Source organism: Trachurus japonicus, chromosome 22 (genome assembly GCF_045865225.1).
Source record: "Trachurus japonicus isolate A0001 chromosome 22, Traja_1.0".
NCBI lineage: Eukaryota > Metazoa > Chordata > Actinopteri > Carangiformes > Carangidae > Trachurus > Trachurus japonicus.
Window position 1 is genome coordinate 3859725 of NC_140928.1, and position 18893 is coordinate 3878617.

Consider the following 18893-nt stretch of genomic DNA (forward strand, 5'->3'; position numbering starts at 1 on the left):
CACCATCCTTTCGACTGTGCGTGCAGTAACAAGGGAGACAGAGCCGTATCGCCCGTAATTAGCTTAGCTCAAACACTGGAAGTGTATGGGTAGTGTTAGCCTGCCTCCTACCCGAGCCGAAACCAGCAGTCAGAAGCTGATTTCATTTTAGCTCTAAACTCTTTAAATATATCACTTTATCCACATTTCAAACATGTTTAGGTGAGAAAGTAGCCGTTTAGATCAGCAGTGTGTCGTTAATTTGTCTAAATACCAGCTGTTTACAATTCTGTTCGGACGAATTCGGCGCTACTCAAGCTAGCCGCTGTGACCAACGCACTTCCGGTTACTTTCACAAAATAAAACACCCGCTGCCCTTTACATACAGAAAACCATGACGATAGAATTTGTGCTTTTACTTTGAAATAGGAAGCTAACCTACTCTCGATGTAGCTAGCTTGAACCAAAATAAAGCGTCTTTGCTTGAACCCTCCGTTTTGACCGATCTCGTCCCGTTAGCGGCATTTGACCGCTCAAGATGCCTTACCGGAGAGTTTTGTCAGCTCTGAGACGAAGATCGGCCCGCCGGTTTCCGTTTAGAGTTGAAGAGTTTCTCTGATGACTTTAGGTGGAGGCAGGCTAACACTACCCATACACTTCCAGTGTTTGAGCTAAGCTAATTACGGGCGATACGGCTCTATCTCCCTTGTTACTGCACGCACAGTCGAAAGGATGGTGTCTATCTGCTGGTCATGGACTCGGGAGTGAGGCAAGACATGAAAAAAAAAATGTTGGCGTATCTATCGTTTAACAGACCTTCTCCAGCTCCAGCAGCAGAGTCAGCAGGTTGTCCACCACCGTGAAGACGGTCAGAGTCTCCTCAGCGTTGTCAGGGAGACACAGGCCTGGTTTACACTTCTGGATCTCAGCCACCGTCCTCCTCATGGTCTGGATCTTCTGCTCCACCGCCTGCACAACACACAAGAGGAGCAGTCAGGTTTAGATTGAAAGGATGGATTGAGAATCACAGTGTGTTGTTGTTGATGCTTTTTCTCCTTCCTCCTCCTCCTCCTCCTCCGCTGTCGAAGGGACAGATACAGGAAATCTTTCCTGCCACATGCCATCACACTGTATAATAACAGCTAAAAAACTCTGGTCATACTGCGCACTTTATTTTCTACACACAGTTACACACATCGCACATTTTTTTACTTTGCACTAAAATCAATCAACACTGCCAATTTGTATATTTGTATATACTTTTGTACATTACATTAGCTATTGCTATTTTGCTATTTCATTATGTATAGTTAGTTCTTAATATTTTACTATTTTATTATGTATAGTTTGTTCTTTATATTCTTATTCTTTATATTCTTATACTATATGTTGTTATCGTCACTGTGTGTCTGTGTAATACTGCTGCTGCACTGTAATTTCCCAGCTTGGGATCAATAAAGTATATCTATCTATCTGTCTGTCTGTCTGTCTGTCTGTCTGTCTGTCTGTCTGTCTGTCTGTCTGTCTGTCTGTCTGTCTGTCTGTCTGTCTGTCTATCTCTCTCACCTTCAGACTTTCCTCTCTGGGGCTGGGGAAAGTCTCTGGTGACGACAGCAGAGTCTTGATCTCGGCCACATCGTTCTCCATCCGCCTCACTTCGCTCTCAATGGCCTCCACTTCCTGCAAATCAAAGAATTTACCCAACATATATATTTAATAATCGGAGACGTGCTGCAGCAGAGGGATGGTTCAAGATGAGATGAGTTCAGACACTAAAGAACAGAACAGAATGACTGGTGGACTGACGTCGGCGGCGTGCTCCAGCTGAGACAGAGGAGCGGTGAAACTGTCCTGGACGTCAGAGACTTGGTGGTCGGCGTCCAGCAGCTGCTCCTGCAGCGCCGACACGTCGATGATCAGAGACATCTCCTCCAGGACGGAGCTGAAGCCCTGCAGCGTGGTCCGGATCTGCTCCGAGTCGTTCAGCACCATCTGCAGCACAAGACCAGGAGGACGGAAGTGTTAATCCTCCTTTCCTCCATTCTTCCTTCTTTCCTTCCTTTCTCCCTTCCTTTCACAATCCTTTTTCCTTTCCTTTCCTTTGTTCGTTCCTTCCCTTTTAGTAAGGGCAACATATGAAAATCTGGGAACTAAATCCTTACCAAGAAATTTCTTCACAGTTGTCTTTAGGAACATGCGTAGTATGACGTCTTAAAATGTTGAAATTCAACTCCCGTGGGAAACCCCCTAAAAAACTACTCAAAGTTGGGGTACCCGTAACTGGATTTTTGAACATTCCGAAATGTTAAATTTGGCCTTAATTTGGGTTTTTTTGGGTTTTTCATGATTCTGAGTTGATTGCAAACATTAGTTTTACACCCAAAACACTCATTGGTGGAGAAAAAAACAACCACACCCACTTTTCTTGTTCATCGGAACCCCCATCACCACCACCAATAGAATGTTGGTGCAGGGAAGTTCCATAGTGCAGTTTCAGCCGACGCGACCCGGCTCAGGCTGCAGCGGCAGCACCATTCATCCTATTAACCATTTTTCTACCATTGCAATGAGTCTGGAAACATTATTTTAAGGCCGAAAAACTCCGCAATGTTACTTTAATGCAAATTCAATCATGAATTCTTTGGCCTTACCATTGCAACTTTTCTGCAAATTTGCTATCATAGACCGCTGTGGCTAGCTGTGGTCAGCTGTGGCCACAGTGTTTCCATTACGTTTTTTTGCATGTGTTTTTATTACTAGTTATTGTTTTCATATAACATTAAGTTTTATGCAGATCGGGAGCGAGAGAGAAGGAAAGACATGAGGTGCACACCAGATTTCACATACCAGTAAAAACGGAAACATACACATAGCCTACACACACACTTCTCACTATTGGGTACATGTACATTTAAAGGTTGCTTTCTTCTACTTTTTATTTATTGCCATGGTAAATCGGCCTAAGTATTGTTTAGTGGTAGTTGGTAGTTGGTTAGCATTAAAAGTGAGGAATTTTGGAGTTAGCTAGTGCTAGACATGTTGAAGCCATTTACAACCTTCAATCATTGACAGACACTTTTTACACCTTATGTGAGAGCATAAGAACTTGAAATATGTCATGTCATTGCGTTGATAACATGCATAAGAAACTTAAAAATTGTGGTAACACTTTATTTGATGCCTATCTCTATAATGCATTATTATCATACTTATAATGGGTTATAATAATAAAAGTTATAATGCAGTTATAGCACTGTATAACTATGGTTATAAACACTCATAAATGATTATAATGCTTTATAACAATAATCATAACACACTATAAAGCATTTTATCTTGACTTATAAGGTCAGGTATTAATATGTTATAACTATTAGGAACTCACTGACAATGCCCACATTGATAATGCATTAAAATATAGTTATAATGTGTTACAATTGGCTTATAGACGTGTATAACCATCATAATAAAGACTCATAAATTATCATAAGGCTTTATAACAATAAGCATGACACATTATAGAGCATTATAACTCTATTGTAATACTTGACCTTAAGCCATTATAAAATGCTCTATGATGTGTTATGCTTATTGTTATAAAGCCTTATGATCATTTATGAGTATTTATAATGATGGTTATACACTTTTATAAGCCAATTATAACACATTATAACTATATTTAAGATGTATTATCGACGTGGGCATTGTCAGCCAGTTACTAACAATTATAACGTATTATTATACCTTACCTTATAAGTCATCATAAAATGTTTTATAGTGTGTTATGATTATTGTTATAAAGCCTTATGATAATATATGAATGTTTATAATTATAGTTATACAATGCTATAACCACATTATAACTCATTATAAGTATGGTTATAATGCATTATAGAGATAGGCGTCAAAGTCTTACCAAAATGGTTGTTAGTTGGCTAACAGTAAATAATATGGTTAGTTAGTCAACTCCTATGTACGATTGAATCTGATGACCATCTGACCATTTTATTTTCCTAAATGCTAGCTGACTGCCCCATTAGCTATCAAACTAGGATAACATGGTGTAGACCTGTTGTCTTCACGAGGATTTTTGCAGTTAGGTTTAGGCTATTATAATAAAGGTGATCTACTATACTCAATAGAATACATTAGAGATCAGCTATTCCTGTGCATGACAGAGGTTTTCTTTAATGTCACAAAAAAACTTCTACTATTACTACTGAATACTTAATATAACTTATATTCTACCTTTTTACATTGTTGGACATTAATCTAGCACACACGTCAATCTCATGTCAAAAACCTGGGGGCCAGATCTGTCCTGCAATACACTTTTATATGGCCTTCAAGAAAAATATTATGTTAATAATGGCCCACCAATATAGCATTCACATTACTCACATTACAAATCCCATAATACACTACAACAGCTACCGTACGGTCATGACCAAGCAATAGGCCCAAGCTGGAATGAACAAGTTTGTGACACACTGCAACATCTTTTTCCATTCTTCAAAAAGAGCCTGGATGCTCGATGGAGATTGATGCTCAGTGTGTGTGCAGATTAACATGATCATGTTTGCAATCAATGTAGCACCACTGTGTATTTTTTGTACTTTTCCTATCTTCATTTCGAACAAACTTGTTTCAGTTGTTGCTGGTATGTGAAATCTGGTGCATGTCCACTGTCTTTTCTCTCTCGCTGCTTGCTACCGATCTGCATAATAAATTACATTTATAATAACTTTTTAAATAAATTTAGTGACACCACAAAATCCTGGAGGGTCTGTAGAAATATAATAGAAATAAAAATAGAAAAAAGGGTAGAAAGTTATATTGAGTATTTAGTAGTATTATGTAACACAACCTCTGCCATGCTAAGGAATGGCTTCTCTGCAATACATTCTATTGGTGGTGGTGATGGGGGTTCCGATGAACAAGAAAAGTGGGTGTGGTTGTTTTTTTCTCCACCAAGGAGTGTTTTGGGTGTAAAACTAATGTTTGCAATCAACTCAGAATCATGAAAAACCCCTAGTTTGACCCCTCACAAGTTACTTAAGGCCAAATTTAACATTACGGAATGTTCAAAAATCCAGTTACGGGTACCCCAACTTTGAGTAGTTTTTTAGGGGGTTTCCCACGGGAGTTGAATTTCAACATTTTAAGACGTCATACTACGCATGTTCCTAAAGACAACTGTGAAGAAATTTCTTGGTAAGGATTTAGTTCCCAGATTGGTCAAATATCTGCTAAAATGCCCTTACTATTTGTCCTTACTTATTCTTCCTTCCTCTTTTGATCCAATTGACCTGATCTGTTCCCTCCTTCCATCTTTCTTTCCTTCCTTTTCCCCTTGCTTCTTTCCTCCCTTCTTTCTCCCTTTGTCCTTCCTTCTTCTTCCTTCCTCGAACAAATCTGTTCCCTCCCTCCATCTTTCCTTCCTTTTTCCCTTCCTTCTTTCCACAATCTGTTTCCCCTCCCTCCCTCCCTTCCTTCCTTCCTTCCTGACCCAATATGTTCCCTCCCTCCTTCCTTTTTCCCTTCCTTCTTCTTCCTTCCTTGAACAAATCTGTTCCCTCCCTCCATCTTTCTTTCTTTCCTTCCTTTTCCCCTTCCTTCTTTCCACAATCCTTTTCCCCAGGTCCCTTCCTTCTTCCTTCTTTGAACGAATCTGTTACCTCCCTGTTGTGTTGTGTTGTGTTGTGTTGTGTTGTGTTGTGTTGTGTTGTGGTTGTGTTGTGGTGACTGACCTGCAGAGCGTGGACGTGGCTGCTCAGACACTTGGCGGTGGTGTAGGTGCACGGCGCGGCGAGCCACGACTGAGCTTCAGTCATCCAGCTCCTGGAGCTGCTGATCATCTCCTGGTGCTCCTGCAGCCACGTGTGGATCTGAGACACAAACACACACATCAATCAAAAATGTTCGTGCATGGGACAATTAAAAATGAAAAGAAAACCAGCACACGGACCAGAAGTTGTCGAGCTCTGATTCTAGAGAGGAGGGAGTTATTGAGTGTTGTTAAATAACCAGTAAGTAGATACATGGTTCTAGTCTGTGTGATAATAAAACAGGACCAAATGAAACCAGTGGTTAGAGATCAGAGCTAGAACAGAGGGGCTTCTGGGAGCTGGAGTCTCTGACCTTGCTGAGCAGCGTGGTCCTCTGCTCGGCCTGTTTGGACAGCTGGGAGTGCAGCTGCTGCACCTCCACCAGTCTCTCCGTCAGGCTCAGCATGTCCTGAGGCTTCTCCAGGTCGTGGATGGCTCCTTCCAGCGCCGCCAGAGACGAGTGCCACGTGTCCAGGTCGTCCCACGCTCGCTGAGGGACGGGGACAAGTCCAGGCTCAGATTAGAAACTCGTATTGCACCATGAAGTCATGTCATCAGTTTGTTTTCTGACTCTCCTCTCACCTTCTGAGTGACCTTCGCTTCCACCACAGTCGGACTTCTCTGGTCCAGTTTCTTCTGAACTGAGCTCAGACCAGCGTGGATCTCAGACAGCTTCGCCCCCAGCTTGTGGACGGGACCGCTCCTCTGCACGGCCTGTCCCATCTGACGGAGACACGGACAGACACAGGGAGAGACGGGATTTAAAGAATAAATTCTGCTGGAAATGTTGTAGAATTGAGCTGCCTGGGGCGATGAGCAGCTGTAGACACATCTGGATCTTCAGGTTTCTACAGGTGTTTCTATCAAAGTCCAAGCTTTTATTTCCCGTTACTTCCGACATTTCTGAACAAAATGCAGAAACTAAGTCGTTGATCACACACTGCAAAAACTCAAAATCTTTCCAAGAATATTTGTCTTATTTCTTGTCAAAATGTATAATTTCTAGTCAAAACTAATCTCTTTCCACTTAAAATAACTTGTTTTTAGATACATTTTCACTTGTTTCAAACTAATTTTCACTTGAAATAAATAGAAAAATCTGCCAGTGAAAGCAAGATTTTTGTGCTTGTAATAAGAAAGAAAAACTTGCTCCACTGTCAGATTTTTCTACTTATTTCAAGTGAAAAATGCTTGAAAGAAGTAAAAGTGTCTAAAAACAAGCTAATTTTTATGTGATGAGTCTTATTTTGAGTATAATTTGATTTGTTTTGACTAGAAATAACATTTTGACTAGAAATAAGACAAATATTCTTGGTAAGATTTTGAGTTTTTGCAGTGCACCCTCCTCAGATCAAGATTCAAGATTCAAGAAGACTTTATTGTCATTGTAAAATTGTACAATGAAATTCTGTTGGCACTTCTTCAGCTTGCAATCAGACAGACAATTAATAAAACACAGATAAGACCATAAAAGGACAAATAAGACAAATATAAAAATACTGGCAGATAAAAATAAATAATAAATATAAAATCACAGTAACAGGACTTTTTTAATTAATTCAACAAACTACTTTTTCCATATTAGTTCTGTTATTTAATTTCCATAGTTGTTAATTAATTCTCCTGTACCTTCATCTCCACCTGCTGCAGCGAGCGCTTCACCTCCGTCAGCTGGTTCTCGATGTCGGGCGGCGCCAGCGTGTACACGTCCGTGTACCTTTTCATGCTCTCCACGATGTGCTGCAGCAAAGCCTTCTGGGAATACAGCTGGCTGTGGACCTCCTGAAACCACACACACACACATACACAGAGTTTAGTTTAGTTTAGTGGGTTTAGTTCAGTCTTGCAGAATAAGTACAATAAACAACATTATACTGTATATGCATAAGTTTTAAACAATTAAACAAACAATAATTCAGTAGGAGAGGGTGAGGGGCAGCAACGGCAGGAGAAGGAGGAGAGCAGGCATCACTCTGCAGAATAAGACTCCTACTTGTTGTATTTTAGTTGTTGTTTTTTTGTACAATGAAAAAACATGTGAAATTAAAATTTCAGATGTCTTACATGTTTTTGAAGCCAAAATTAAAACTGATAAATCACTGTTTTTCTTGAGAGACTCTCTTTCACAAAAATGCATTTTTCTCACCTTTCTAGAAAAAAAGTGGTCCTTTTGGTGCAACCAGGCTCTATTCAACTTAAGATAAATCAAGAATGGAACAAGGTACAGACAAATGATTTTTTCCCAAGTTAAATTGAGAGTCTCCTCTTTCCTTTGAGCTATTTGGTGTTTTCAGAGTCATAGTACAAAATATTCTGTGGGTCTTGAAATATCACTCAAAATACCCCGAAATGCTCAATGAGTTAAAGTAAAGATACAAAACAAAACAAAAGAGAGAAAAGAGAAAAAGAGTCTTGTTGATGCAGAAATAACTGGTTTTCAACATTCACTTCTATCCACACACCGATCCTCTCTCCATCTTTCTGTGATTCACCTGCTCGTCAGCTCTTTCTTCCTCAAACACAAACAACCTCTTCAAAGTCCTTCACTTCCACAAAACTCAGTTCATCCTCCACAAAAACTTCACTTTCCACTAAAATAAATACCGATACCGATGTGAAACACAAAAAAATGAAAATCCGTTAAAATGTGAGGAAGAAGTCAGAGCAGAGAGACGTGTCCGATGTTCTGCTGCAGAGGGAGGAGCATCTTGTTATCACTATGGGAAACTGAGCCAGTGATACAAAGGGAGGGAGGAAGAGGAAGAGAGCGGGTTTGAGGGAGATGGTTTCTTTGCATGAGACAAGGTGAATGCAAAAGTGTGTGTTTGTGTGCATGTATATGTGTGTGTGTGTGTATGAAGTGACTTGGCCACAAAGGCCACCTGGAAGATCCACTTACAACAGTGAACAAAAGCTGTCTGGTAGAGGAGGGGGAGCGGGGATACGAGGGGAGTTCAGGTCTTTATATCAACTCAGACCCTCTCCTAGTGTGTGTGTGTGTGTGTGTGTGTGTGTGTGTGTGTGTGCGTGTGTGCAATGAGGAGACGTTGGCCTGTGCTCAGGTTCTGGGACAAAGGACAGAGTGATCCTCCTGAACACCAGACACCAGACAGCCTGCGGGCCTGAAGCCAAGCCAACGGTCCAACGCTTCATATTCACCTCTAACTCTCTGAGCACCGCCGCGCTAGCGGCTCTCAGCCAATAGGAAGTTTAGTGTCATCTAGGGTGACCAGATTTTGATTTCCAAAAAAAAAGAGGACAGTCGACCTGGAGGGAATTACTGTACGTCAGAGACGCAACAAAATACCGGAGTATTCTGTGCAAAGCGCCCGTCAAGTACCATGTTTAATGGTCTCATGAAAAACAATGAAAATAGGGATGTCCAGATTACAAATTTTCTTGGTACGATTATCACGATTATTATGCATTAATTAATTTCACAACACTATGAATGTGTAAAATCAAATATAGTCAAAATATAATTACATTACTCATTGTTTACACAAAATAGTTCAAGTATCTAATAATATAAGACCAATTATTAACCGTTTGAAATATTCAGGTCATAAATTGTTGTCTATACCAAATGTTTACGTTTATTTGAATCGTTTTTGATTTATTTGGTTTTTTGACACGCTAACATTTAAATTCCTACCAATTCAATGTTACGTTAGTTAAATGGACCAGTATCTGAGCATTTACCTTTATTTTGGCACCACATCTGCCGATATAGTTCTGACATAATCTTTTTTGGGAAGTGACGGTATTTAGGAACCTTTACGATTAATTAATTGTGGCGTTTAATACTGCGATTAATTGTGAAAACATGTAATCATGACATACCTAAATGAAAACCGGATATTTTCATGATTTTATAAAAACCCGCCCGGGCGCTGCGGACAGGACGTAAAAAGTGGACATGTCCGGGTAAAAGAGGACGTTTGGGCACCCTCGTGTAATCTATCTAATGTATTTTATGTTGTCAATGTCTTTTATTGGCCATGTGTGTCAGTCTTGTTGTATGTCTATTTTTGCACGGAGTTGACATTTCACTGTACTGCAAAAATTCTAAATCTTACCAATGTCTTATTTCTAGTCAAAATAAATCTCATTATACTTAAAATAAGACTCATCACATTTAAAAAGTAGCTTGTTTTTAGACACTTTTTTCAAGCATATTTTCCACTTTAAATAAGTAGAAAATCTGATAGTGGAGCAAGTTTTTCTTCCTTATTACAAGCACAAAAAACTTGCTTTCACTATTTCAATTGAAAATTAGTTTGAAACAAGTGAAAATGATCTAAAACAAGTACATTTTTAGGTGATGAGTCTTATTTTAAGAGGAAAGAGATTTGTTTTGACAAGAAATAAGACAAATATTCTTGGAAAGATTTTGAGTTTTTGCAGTGTGCATTGCATGTATGTGACAAATAAACTCTGAACTGAACTGAACTAGAAACCTTTCAAACCTGCAGCTCTGCAGACGGCGTCTCTAAATTCACTGGAAAAATTAAGAACTTCATAAAAATCCTGAACCTGAGAGTGTGAGCGTCCTCTGTCGTTACATTTTCAGCTGTTGACATGCTCATGTTTTGTTTTCTTTCTGCAGGTGAGATCTCCGGCTCCAGTGAGGTTCAACTTTGTTAAAAATAGCTTCGATGCTACAGCGAGCGAACAAGCACGTCATTGTGTTTTCACTTCAGTTGACGACATTGTCCCGTCTCATTACAGCCTCATTATTTACAACCCAGTGACCAGCAGAGAGAGAGAGAGGAGCTCAGTGTGTAATGTGCTGCTGGAGTCGCTCAGAGGAGTCGCTGCTTTAATGATCAATACTTACAATATGACTATTGTTTCTATTTCTTTACAATAACGGAACATGCACAGATGGTTGGTTAGGTTTGTATATGTCTTTACATATGCCTATATATTAGAGAGATAAAGATTAGTGATAATATATTAGAATAAATCAATATATTATGTATATGCCTATGTATTAAAGAGATAAAGATTAGTGATAATATATTAGAATAAATCCAACTAGATAAACTTAGAAATTAACTTATTGTATAGATTATAATGACAAGGAAGCTTGATAGCTAATTTATGAATGAGGGTACTGGGGGTAAATAAGTTTTACTTCTTCCCACTCCTTTTCGGATATGAAAAAAATCAAATTAACAATTATTTTTATTTTTCTCATGTGTTGTCTTTGTAAAGTATTTATTTGTTATGTCTGTCCATTACTGTATTATTTCTTATTTCTTTTAACATGTCCGATTGTACTGAGCTAAGGAGAGATTTATTAATTCAGGCTTGTATTGGACTGTGATTTACTAATAGAGCCGGTGTCAGCAATGACTTTCAAAATAAAAGCTGACAAAGCCACTTCTCACAAGTTACTGTCATTTTTAAAGAACACATACACAAAGCTGTTAGCATCAGTCTGTTAGCATCTGTTAGCTCACCTCAAAGAATAACAACAGATGAAACATGGCTGCCTGTGTAACGACGACTGTCTGACAAGAAAAGTTCAGTTTTCAACTTTTTAACGAGAGCAAACACCACAGAAACCAGCAGGTGTGATGTAATGTGATGTGATGTGATGTGATGTGATGTGATGTGATGTGATGTGATGTGATGTGATGTGATGTGATGTGATGTGATGTGATGTGATGTGATGTGATGTGATGTGATGTGATGTGATGTGATGTGATGTGATGTGATGTGATGTGATGTGATGTGATGTGATGTGATGTGATGTGATGAGATGTGATGTGATGTGGCGTTGCCGTGGCGACGGAGAGCAGCTGGAACCCACCTGCAGCTCCTGCGTGCTGTTGCTCTCCTCCATCTCTGACAGGACGTCGTCGGCAGCCTCCACCCAGGACCTCACGCCCTGCAGCTCGTCGCGGACCTTGTCCCTCTCCTCCAGCTCCATCCTGGCCGCCTCCAGACCCTCCGAGCTGCTCTGCTTCACACTGTGGAAAACACACACACACAACACAACGACAACAACAACAAAGTCCAGCAGCTGCAGTTAAAACTCTGGACAGACTCTTACTGTACCTCAAATCCATCAAAAGTTCAACTTCACACTGAGAAGAACATCCAGTGTTAAACGGAGCCGAGCGGCTTCACTGTCACTGCTCATGTGTTTTAACAGTGAACCACAGAGGCACTGCAGTTTCACCTGACCCACTTTCCTCTGTGTTTGTTTGTTTTAGCACAACGGGGATTATGGGTGATGGAGTTTTCATCAAGGAGGTTATGTTTCTACTCAAGTCTATTAAAGAGGATAGTTCAACATTTTGGCAAATTGGCCCATTGCCATAATCCCTACAGTATAGTCATAGCAGTAGGTTTGTTACCTTTAATTGTCGGTGCAAGCTATTTTTAGAACGGCGGAGCAGAGCCGCGAGCTGCTCAGAGCTACGCTACGGAGGCTCATGGGATTTCTTGGTTTCCCTCATCAAACTCATCAAATACACAATCCAACAACTCCACAACGCTCTGGTGGACAAGTTGTGAGCTGCACATTCACCACGCTATGAGATAATAACACAACGTTACCACACAGAGTTGCTTTAGAGGGAAATACAGAGACTGCTTGATGAAAAACTGTCCCTGAAGGCAACACACATCAGCTGTTTTGCATGAATTTCCCTCTAAAACAACTCTGTGTGGTAACGTTGTGTTATTATCTCATAGTGTGGTGAATGTGCAGGTCACAACTTGTCCACCAGAGCGTTGTGGAGTTGTTGGATTGTGTATTTGATGAGTTTAATGAGGGAAACCAAGAAATCCCATGAGCCTCCGTAGCGTAGCTCTGAGCAGCTCACGGCTCTGCTCCGCCGTTCTAAAAATAGCTTGCACCGACAATTAAAGGTAACGAACCTACTGCTATGACTATAGGGATTATGGCAATGGGCCAATTTGTCAAAATGTTGAAGTTTTCCTTTAACTAACATGAGATCTGGAGGCAGCAAACGATGAAAAGTTCTATAAATATCAAGCAAGCCATCAAAGAACTGGATGTTGACGTCTCACCTGTCGTATCTGGCCTGCATGGCCTGCAGCTGCTGACAGAGCGGAGTGGGCGGAGCCTCCTCCAGGTGGGCGGGGACTCCCAGCAGCCGGGCGGCGCGCAGCTCCAGCGCCGACAGAGACCGGTGTTCGCAGTCCAGCCGGTCCTGGTACTGCTCCCAGGCCTGCAGCAGGTCGTGAAGCTCCTCAGTGGAGTTCAGCCCCAAGCCCTGAGGAAGCTCCGCCTCCACCTGCTGCAGCACCGAGGACGCCTTCTCCACCTGAGAGGATGGGGCACAAGTTAGGAAAAAAGTTGTCTCACTGCAAAAACTCAAATATCTTACCAAGAATATTTGTCTTATTTTTAGTCAAAATGTAATTTCTAGTCAAAACAAATCTCATTCTACTTAAAATAAGACTCATCACATTAAAAATCAGCTTGTTTTTAGACCCTTTTTACTTCTTTCAAGCAGATTTTCACTTAAATAGCTGATAGTTGAGGAAGTTTTTCTTCCTTATTACAAGCACAAAAAACTTGCTTTCACTGGCAGATGTTTCTACTTATTGCAAGTGAAATGTGTTTGAAACAAGTGAAAATGATCTAAAAACAAGTTAATTTTTAGGTGATGAGTCTTATTTTAAGTGGAAAGGGATTAGTTTTGACTAGAAATGAGACATTTTGACAAGAAATAAGACAAATATTCTTGGAAAGATCTTGAGTTTTTGCAGTGCTGTTATTTAAACTTGTTTCATCTACTTACACTGTTGGTGATATCCCTCCATTCTTTGATCCTCTCTTCAGTACGCGCCGCCAGCTCCCGTGTGCAGCGGTGAAGTCTTGACACTCGTCTCCACACGGCGGCCACGGCAGCTTCTCTGCCTCCGCGACAGCTCTGCTCCGGACACCACTCCTCCAGCTCCTGCAGACGCCTCGGCAACGACTCCACCTCCTCAGACAGAGCCTGCACCAGGACAGGGGATTCGTGGTCAGTTAGTGTGACGTAATACCGTAATAACTACAAAAGTAAAAGGAGGGAACTCATGTGTTTCGTACCCTGATCTTTGCCTGCTGGTCAGTGCAGTCGGCGAGGCAGGTGACCTTTTCAGAGGGGAAGTGTGAGAGGCGGCTCTCTGCACTCGTCACACTCTGCGTGATTTCATCGTGACACTTGATGTGATTCCTGTGATGCTCTGCACACCTGAAAGACACAAGTTTAGAGTTGGTCTGTGTAAAACATATAGATGAAAAATGCACAGGCTGTTTGGGATCAAACCAGTTGGCGGTGGATCGTTTAAATTAGATTAGATTAGATGTACTTTATTGCCCCGAAGGAAATTTGTTTGGGGCTAAAAGTGCCAGATACCGCTGCAACAACAGTAGAACAATGAACAATACAAAGAAGACAAGACACAAATTCAGTACACTGCAAAAACTCAAAATCTTACCAAGAATATTTGTCTTATTTCTAGTCAAAACAAATCTCATTATATTTAAAATAAGACTCATCACATTAAAAAGCAGCTTGTTTTTAGACACTTTTTCCTTCTTTCAAGCATATTTTCACTTAAAATAATCTGTTTTTCTTCCTTATTACAAGCACAAAAAAATTGCTTTCACTGGCAGATTTTTCTACTTATTTCAATAGAAAATTTGTTTGAAACAAGTTCATTTTTAGGTGATGAGTCTTATTTTAAGTGGAAAGAGATTAGTTTTGACTAGAAATGAGACATAAGACAAATATTCTTGGAAAGATTTTGAGTTTTTGTTGTGTAATAAGTTACAGCGGCTGAGGTAATTCAATATAAAATACAGTCTCAAAAAACAAAGAAGAAAGAAAGTGCATAGTGCCACAGGTTTACTGCACTATTTCCACTATTGCACAAAATCAATGGATTAAAACAACAAAGTAAAAACAACATTAAGAATGTACATCAGAGCGGTGTCACTTAGTGTTTAGGAGAGTTATGGATGCTGACAGTTTGAAGAGGTGAAATCAATCCTAGTTTACTTTTGCACATGCAAACACACACCGGCAGCCACAGGACTTTAATTAGGAGCTGTAGAATCAGAGTTTCATGTTTGGGCCTCGTACCTGCTGAGCGTCTCCAGCTGGATGTGGCCCTTGGCCTGCACGGTGGACAACTTGACCAGGAGCCGGCTCAGAACGTCCTCCAGGAGCCGCTGCACCTTCTCAGGGCACAGCTGTGAATGCAGACCCAGCTGGCTCTTCAGATGCGCCACGTTGGAGTGGAACTGCTGCTGCAGAGCCGCCAGAGCCTCCTGGGTCTCGTCCAGCCGGTCGGAGCAGAGTCCAGCGGGGCCCTGAGGCGGCAGCAGAGTGGCCTCCACCTCCCCCAGGAACTGGACCGCTTGTTTCACAGCCCAGGTGTAGCTTCTCAAAGCTTCTCTGGCCTTAAAGATGCTCTCCTAAAACATCATAAATACACATTTTAAAGGGATAGTTCACTATTTTGGCAAATTGGCCCATTGCCATAATTGCTATAGTCATAGCAGTAGGTTTGTTACCTTCAATTGTTGGTGCAAGCTATTTTTAGAACGGTGGAGCAGAGCCACGAGCTCCTCAGAGCTACGCTATGGAGGCTCATGGGATTTCTTGGAGTTGTTTTAGAGGGAAATACAGAGACTGCTTGCTGAAAAACTGTCCCTGAAGGCAACGTGCATCAGTGGTTTTGCATGAATCTGCCTCTAAAACAACTCTGTGTGGTAACGTTGTGTTATTATCTCATAGCGTGGTGAATGTGCAGGTCACAACTTATCCACCAGAGCGTTGTGGAGTTGTTGGATTGTGTATTGATGAGTTTGATGAGGGATACCAAGAAATCCCATGAGCCTCCGTAGCGTAGCTCTGAGCAGCTCGCGGCTCTGCTCCGCCGTTCAAAAAATAGCTTGCACCGACAATTAAAGGTAACAAACCTACTGCTATGACTATAGGGATTATGGCAATGGGCCAATTTGCCAAAATGTTGAACTATCCCTTTAACTACAAGTTGCAACCATACTCTGGTTATACCATTCTAGTCCAGAAAAACAAAGGAGAACAATGCTACTTGCCATTTTGGAGTCACATTCACTCAGGACTGCATCCTTCAAGGCCGTCAGATCTTTGGATCCACTTCCTTTCTTCTTTTGCTCTACAACCTCCAGCGCTCTCATTCTGGACTCCACCATCTTTTTCAAAGACAAGACTTTCTGGTATTCTCTGATGATCGCCGTGTCATTTGGCTCCAAAACGCCGTGTGTCCGTAGCTTCTGCTGGGTCTGCAGGAGGAAGGCCCGTGTGGCTTTCTTCTCCGCTTCGAGGTCCAGATCCTTCAACAGGTTCTCCTCGACGACGCTGAGGTTGCCGTGGAGGGTTCGCTCGGCGGAATCGAGGTTCTCTTCGTTCTGTTTGAGCCTCTGCTGCTCTGCCGTCAGCTGAGCCGGGTGCAGGTCGGAGGAGATCATCTGAAGTTTGGCTCGCGCCTCCTCACACAGACACTTCATCAGGGGAAACTGGACCAGGAGGCTCTGGCAGACTTTGTACTTCTCCACCAGCTCCTCCTCGCCGCCGCCGCCGCCGCCGTCTTTACTAGTCTGGTGGACCTGCACCTCCACGGCCTCCCTGAGGTCCTCCACGCACTGCCTCATGCTCAGGTACCGCTCGTGATCCGTGGCCTTCATCTCCAGGCTGACCATTTTGCTGTAGAGTTCAGAAACGACGGAGTGCAGCTCTCCCGTCTTCTCCCGGGGGATCCAGGGCTGCAGGAGGTCCACCTCGGCCTTCTGCTCCAGGATCATGTGTTTAAAAGGCTCCAAAGCCTGCAGAGTCTCTCCTGTGATGGGAAACCGGTGTTTGTTGAGATCCGCCAGCATCTCCTTCAGGCTTTTTTCAACAGCGACGACCGTTTTCTTGTTTGAGTCCACAGACTGGATGAGTTGGTCCAGCTCCTTCTTGCCGGCCTTCTCGCAGCTGCTGACGGCTCGGATGTCCTCCTGCAGGTTGGAGAGCTTCTCAAAGAGCCGGCAGTTCTCCGTGACGCTGAGTTCAGAGGAGATGTCTTTGCTCTTCATCAACAGAGCCTCACAGACGGCGGCCTGCTTGTCGGCCTCGGCCAGCGTCTCCTCTATCTGACGAACTCTGCGGTCGAGCTCGGCGGGGCTCCTGAACTCACCGTCCGGACTTCTTGAGGCCTCCCGGTGCAGATGAGCCACAACCCAGGAATCTAGATCCGCCATCTGCTCCGACAGCTTCTCCCTGGTCTGCAGCCCGCACTCGATCTCTCTCACGGCCTTGGCCAGCTTATCGGTGGTGGACTTTGAGATCTGTTCGAGGGATTCCAGAGAAGTGCGGACCATGGGGACTTCTTCGGCCTGGTCCAGCTGAGGAAGCAGCTCCATCACCTCCTCCGCCAGAGTCTCCAGTTGGACCTGCTTGACCATCACCTCGGACTGCAGCTTCTTCAGATCTCGGAGCTGCCGGTGAACTTCCTCGGGAAGGAGAGCCACCCTCTTCCTCCGGCCCTCGATGTCGCTCTCGGACTGCTTCGCCCAGCCGAGGCCGTCCGTCATCACCTCGATGATTTTCTCCATGATGGGGTTGCTGCTGCTCAGAGTCTGGGCGGAGACGAGCTCCTCTATGTGGCTCAGTTTGTCTTTGACCGTCTGAAGCCCCTGTTGGATTTCTTCTGTCTCCTTCTCCCAGCGTGAGCCGAGCAGCAGCGCCTCTGACAGCTGCTGCAGATGGAGGTACTTCTGCTGGGCAGCTTCTACCTCTGCATTTGCCTCCATCAGCTGCTGCGCCTTCTTGCAGTTCCACTGAGTGACTGCAGGAGATTTGGCTTCAAGGTCTTTGTTAAGTTTCTCCAAGTGTTCCTGGAGAGCTAATATCTCAGACTGTAGGCTGCTGGTCTCGTGGAAGTGGACCTTTGTGTGATGCAGCATCATCTCAACAGTTCTCTCCAGGCTTCTCCACTTCTCCTGCAGGTTCTTCTGCCTGGTCTGTGCAGCTGCACGCTCAGACTGGCTGAGGTGGGGGCTCAACTTGGTATATGTCATCAGTAACTCCCCAAATACCGACTGGTTCTCCACCATACTTCTCTGTAAGGAGCTCAGCTGCTCTGCCTCCCCGGAGACGCTCTGATCTGGGGACCTGAGAGAACAACGGTACAGTCATTACATCGTTGGTTTACTATGAAATAATGCAAATACTGTATACTGCAAAATCAAAGTTACTCTCTGTCTGTGTTCAAAGGTTTTTCCTCAACACAGAAGTCCAAGTATGATTTGCAAGAAGTTTGTAAATTTAAAAGCTAGAAAAGAGACTAAAAGGAGATGTACATCTGTTGTTGGAGTTAAACTATGGAATGACGCTAACATGGATTTATGAACGTGTAGTTCATTTTTGGTTTTCCAAAAAATGGTATGCAGGGCAATTATATACAAATGTTAATGTTTATGTTTTGTCTTTCTTTCCTTTTTCTTTTTTCTCTGTTATGTAATCATTTCTTGTCTACTCTATATTTAATTACTGTTAACTTTGTTGGTTATGATCTTTTTCTGGTTTAGTTTCACTTGTATGTTTGTTTGTTCCTATATTGTAAGAATGCTGGGTAGTTTAATTTGCTATGTTCTGTAGGACAGGCATTAAAGGGATAGTTCACCCAAAAATTTGCGCCGGCGTCAGAGCAAATCGCGAGATCGAGATTTGGACTGACCAGGAAGAGCACTGCTGGGAGCTTCCGTTACAAACAAGCTTAAAACATAGACTTATTTAATTTTTTTTGGAACAATTTCTCATGTCGGGGCTTCAATACAAGAGGGACATTACAGACGAGCACTATGGAGGTATTTGGATGTTTTTTGGTGTGTCTTTTTGGACGAAGAAAAGTGAGACCCATTCGCTACCGTCATATGGACATGCAGTGCTGCACGGAGCCCCGCTGTAACTCAGAGAAGCCACGGAGGACTCTGAAACTTCTCCCAGCCCTTAGTCCACATGAGGGGGAGTAGATAATGAGTGAAATTTGAATTTTGGGTGAACTATCACTTTAACCATAGGC

The 18893-nt window shown here is 42.5% G+C and overlaps 1 protein-coding gene across 1 annotated transcript in view; it reads right to left on the bottom strand.

Annotated features, from left to right (window-relative positions):
• The window catches only part of syne2b (spectrin repeat containing, nuclear envelope 2b), a 199714-nt gene that overhangs the window by 87029 nt on the left and 93792 nt on the right, over positions 1-18893 (bottom strand). The window contains exons 63-75 of the mRNA XM_085768285.1: positions 15907-17983; positions 14927-15261; positions 13888-14032; positions 13595-13795; positions 12858-13114; positions 11629-11788; positions 7437-7589; positions 6390-6530; positions 6121-6297; positions 5730-5867; positions 1786-1971; positions 1546-1659; positions 796-948 (exon numbers count right to left, since the gene is read on the bottom strand). Of these exons, the coding sequence (XP_085624411.1) occupies positions 796-948; positions 1546-1659; positions 1786-1971; positions 5730-5867; positions 6121-6297; positions 6390-6530; positions 7437-7589; positions 11629-11788; positions 12858-13114; positions 13595-13795; positions 13888-14032; positions 14927-15261; positions 15907-17983 (4237 nt within the window). The remainder of the gene's footprint in view (positions 1-795; positions 949-1545; positions 1660-1785; positions 1972-5729; positions 5868-6120; positions 6298-6389; positions 6531-7436; positions 7590-11628; positions 11789-12857; positions 13115-13594; positions 13796-13887; positions 14033-14926; positions 15262-15906; positions 17984-18893) is intronic.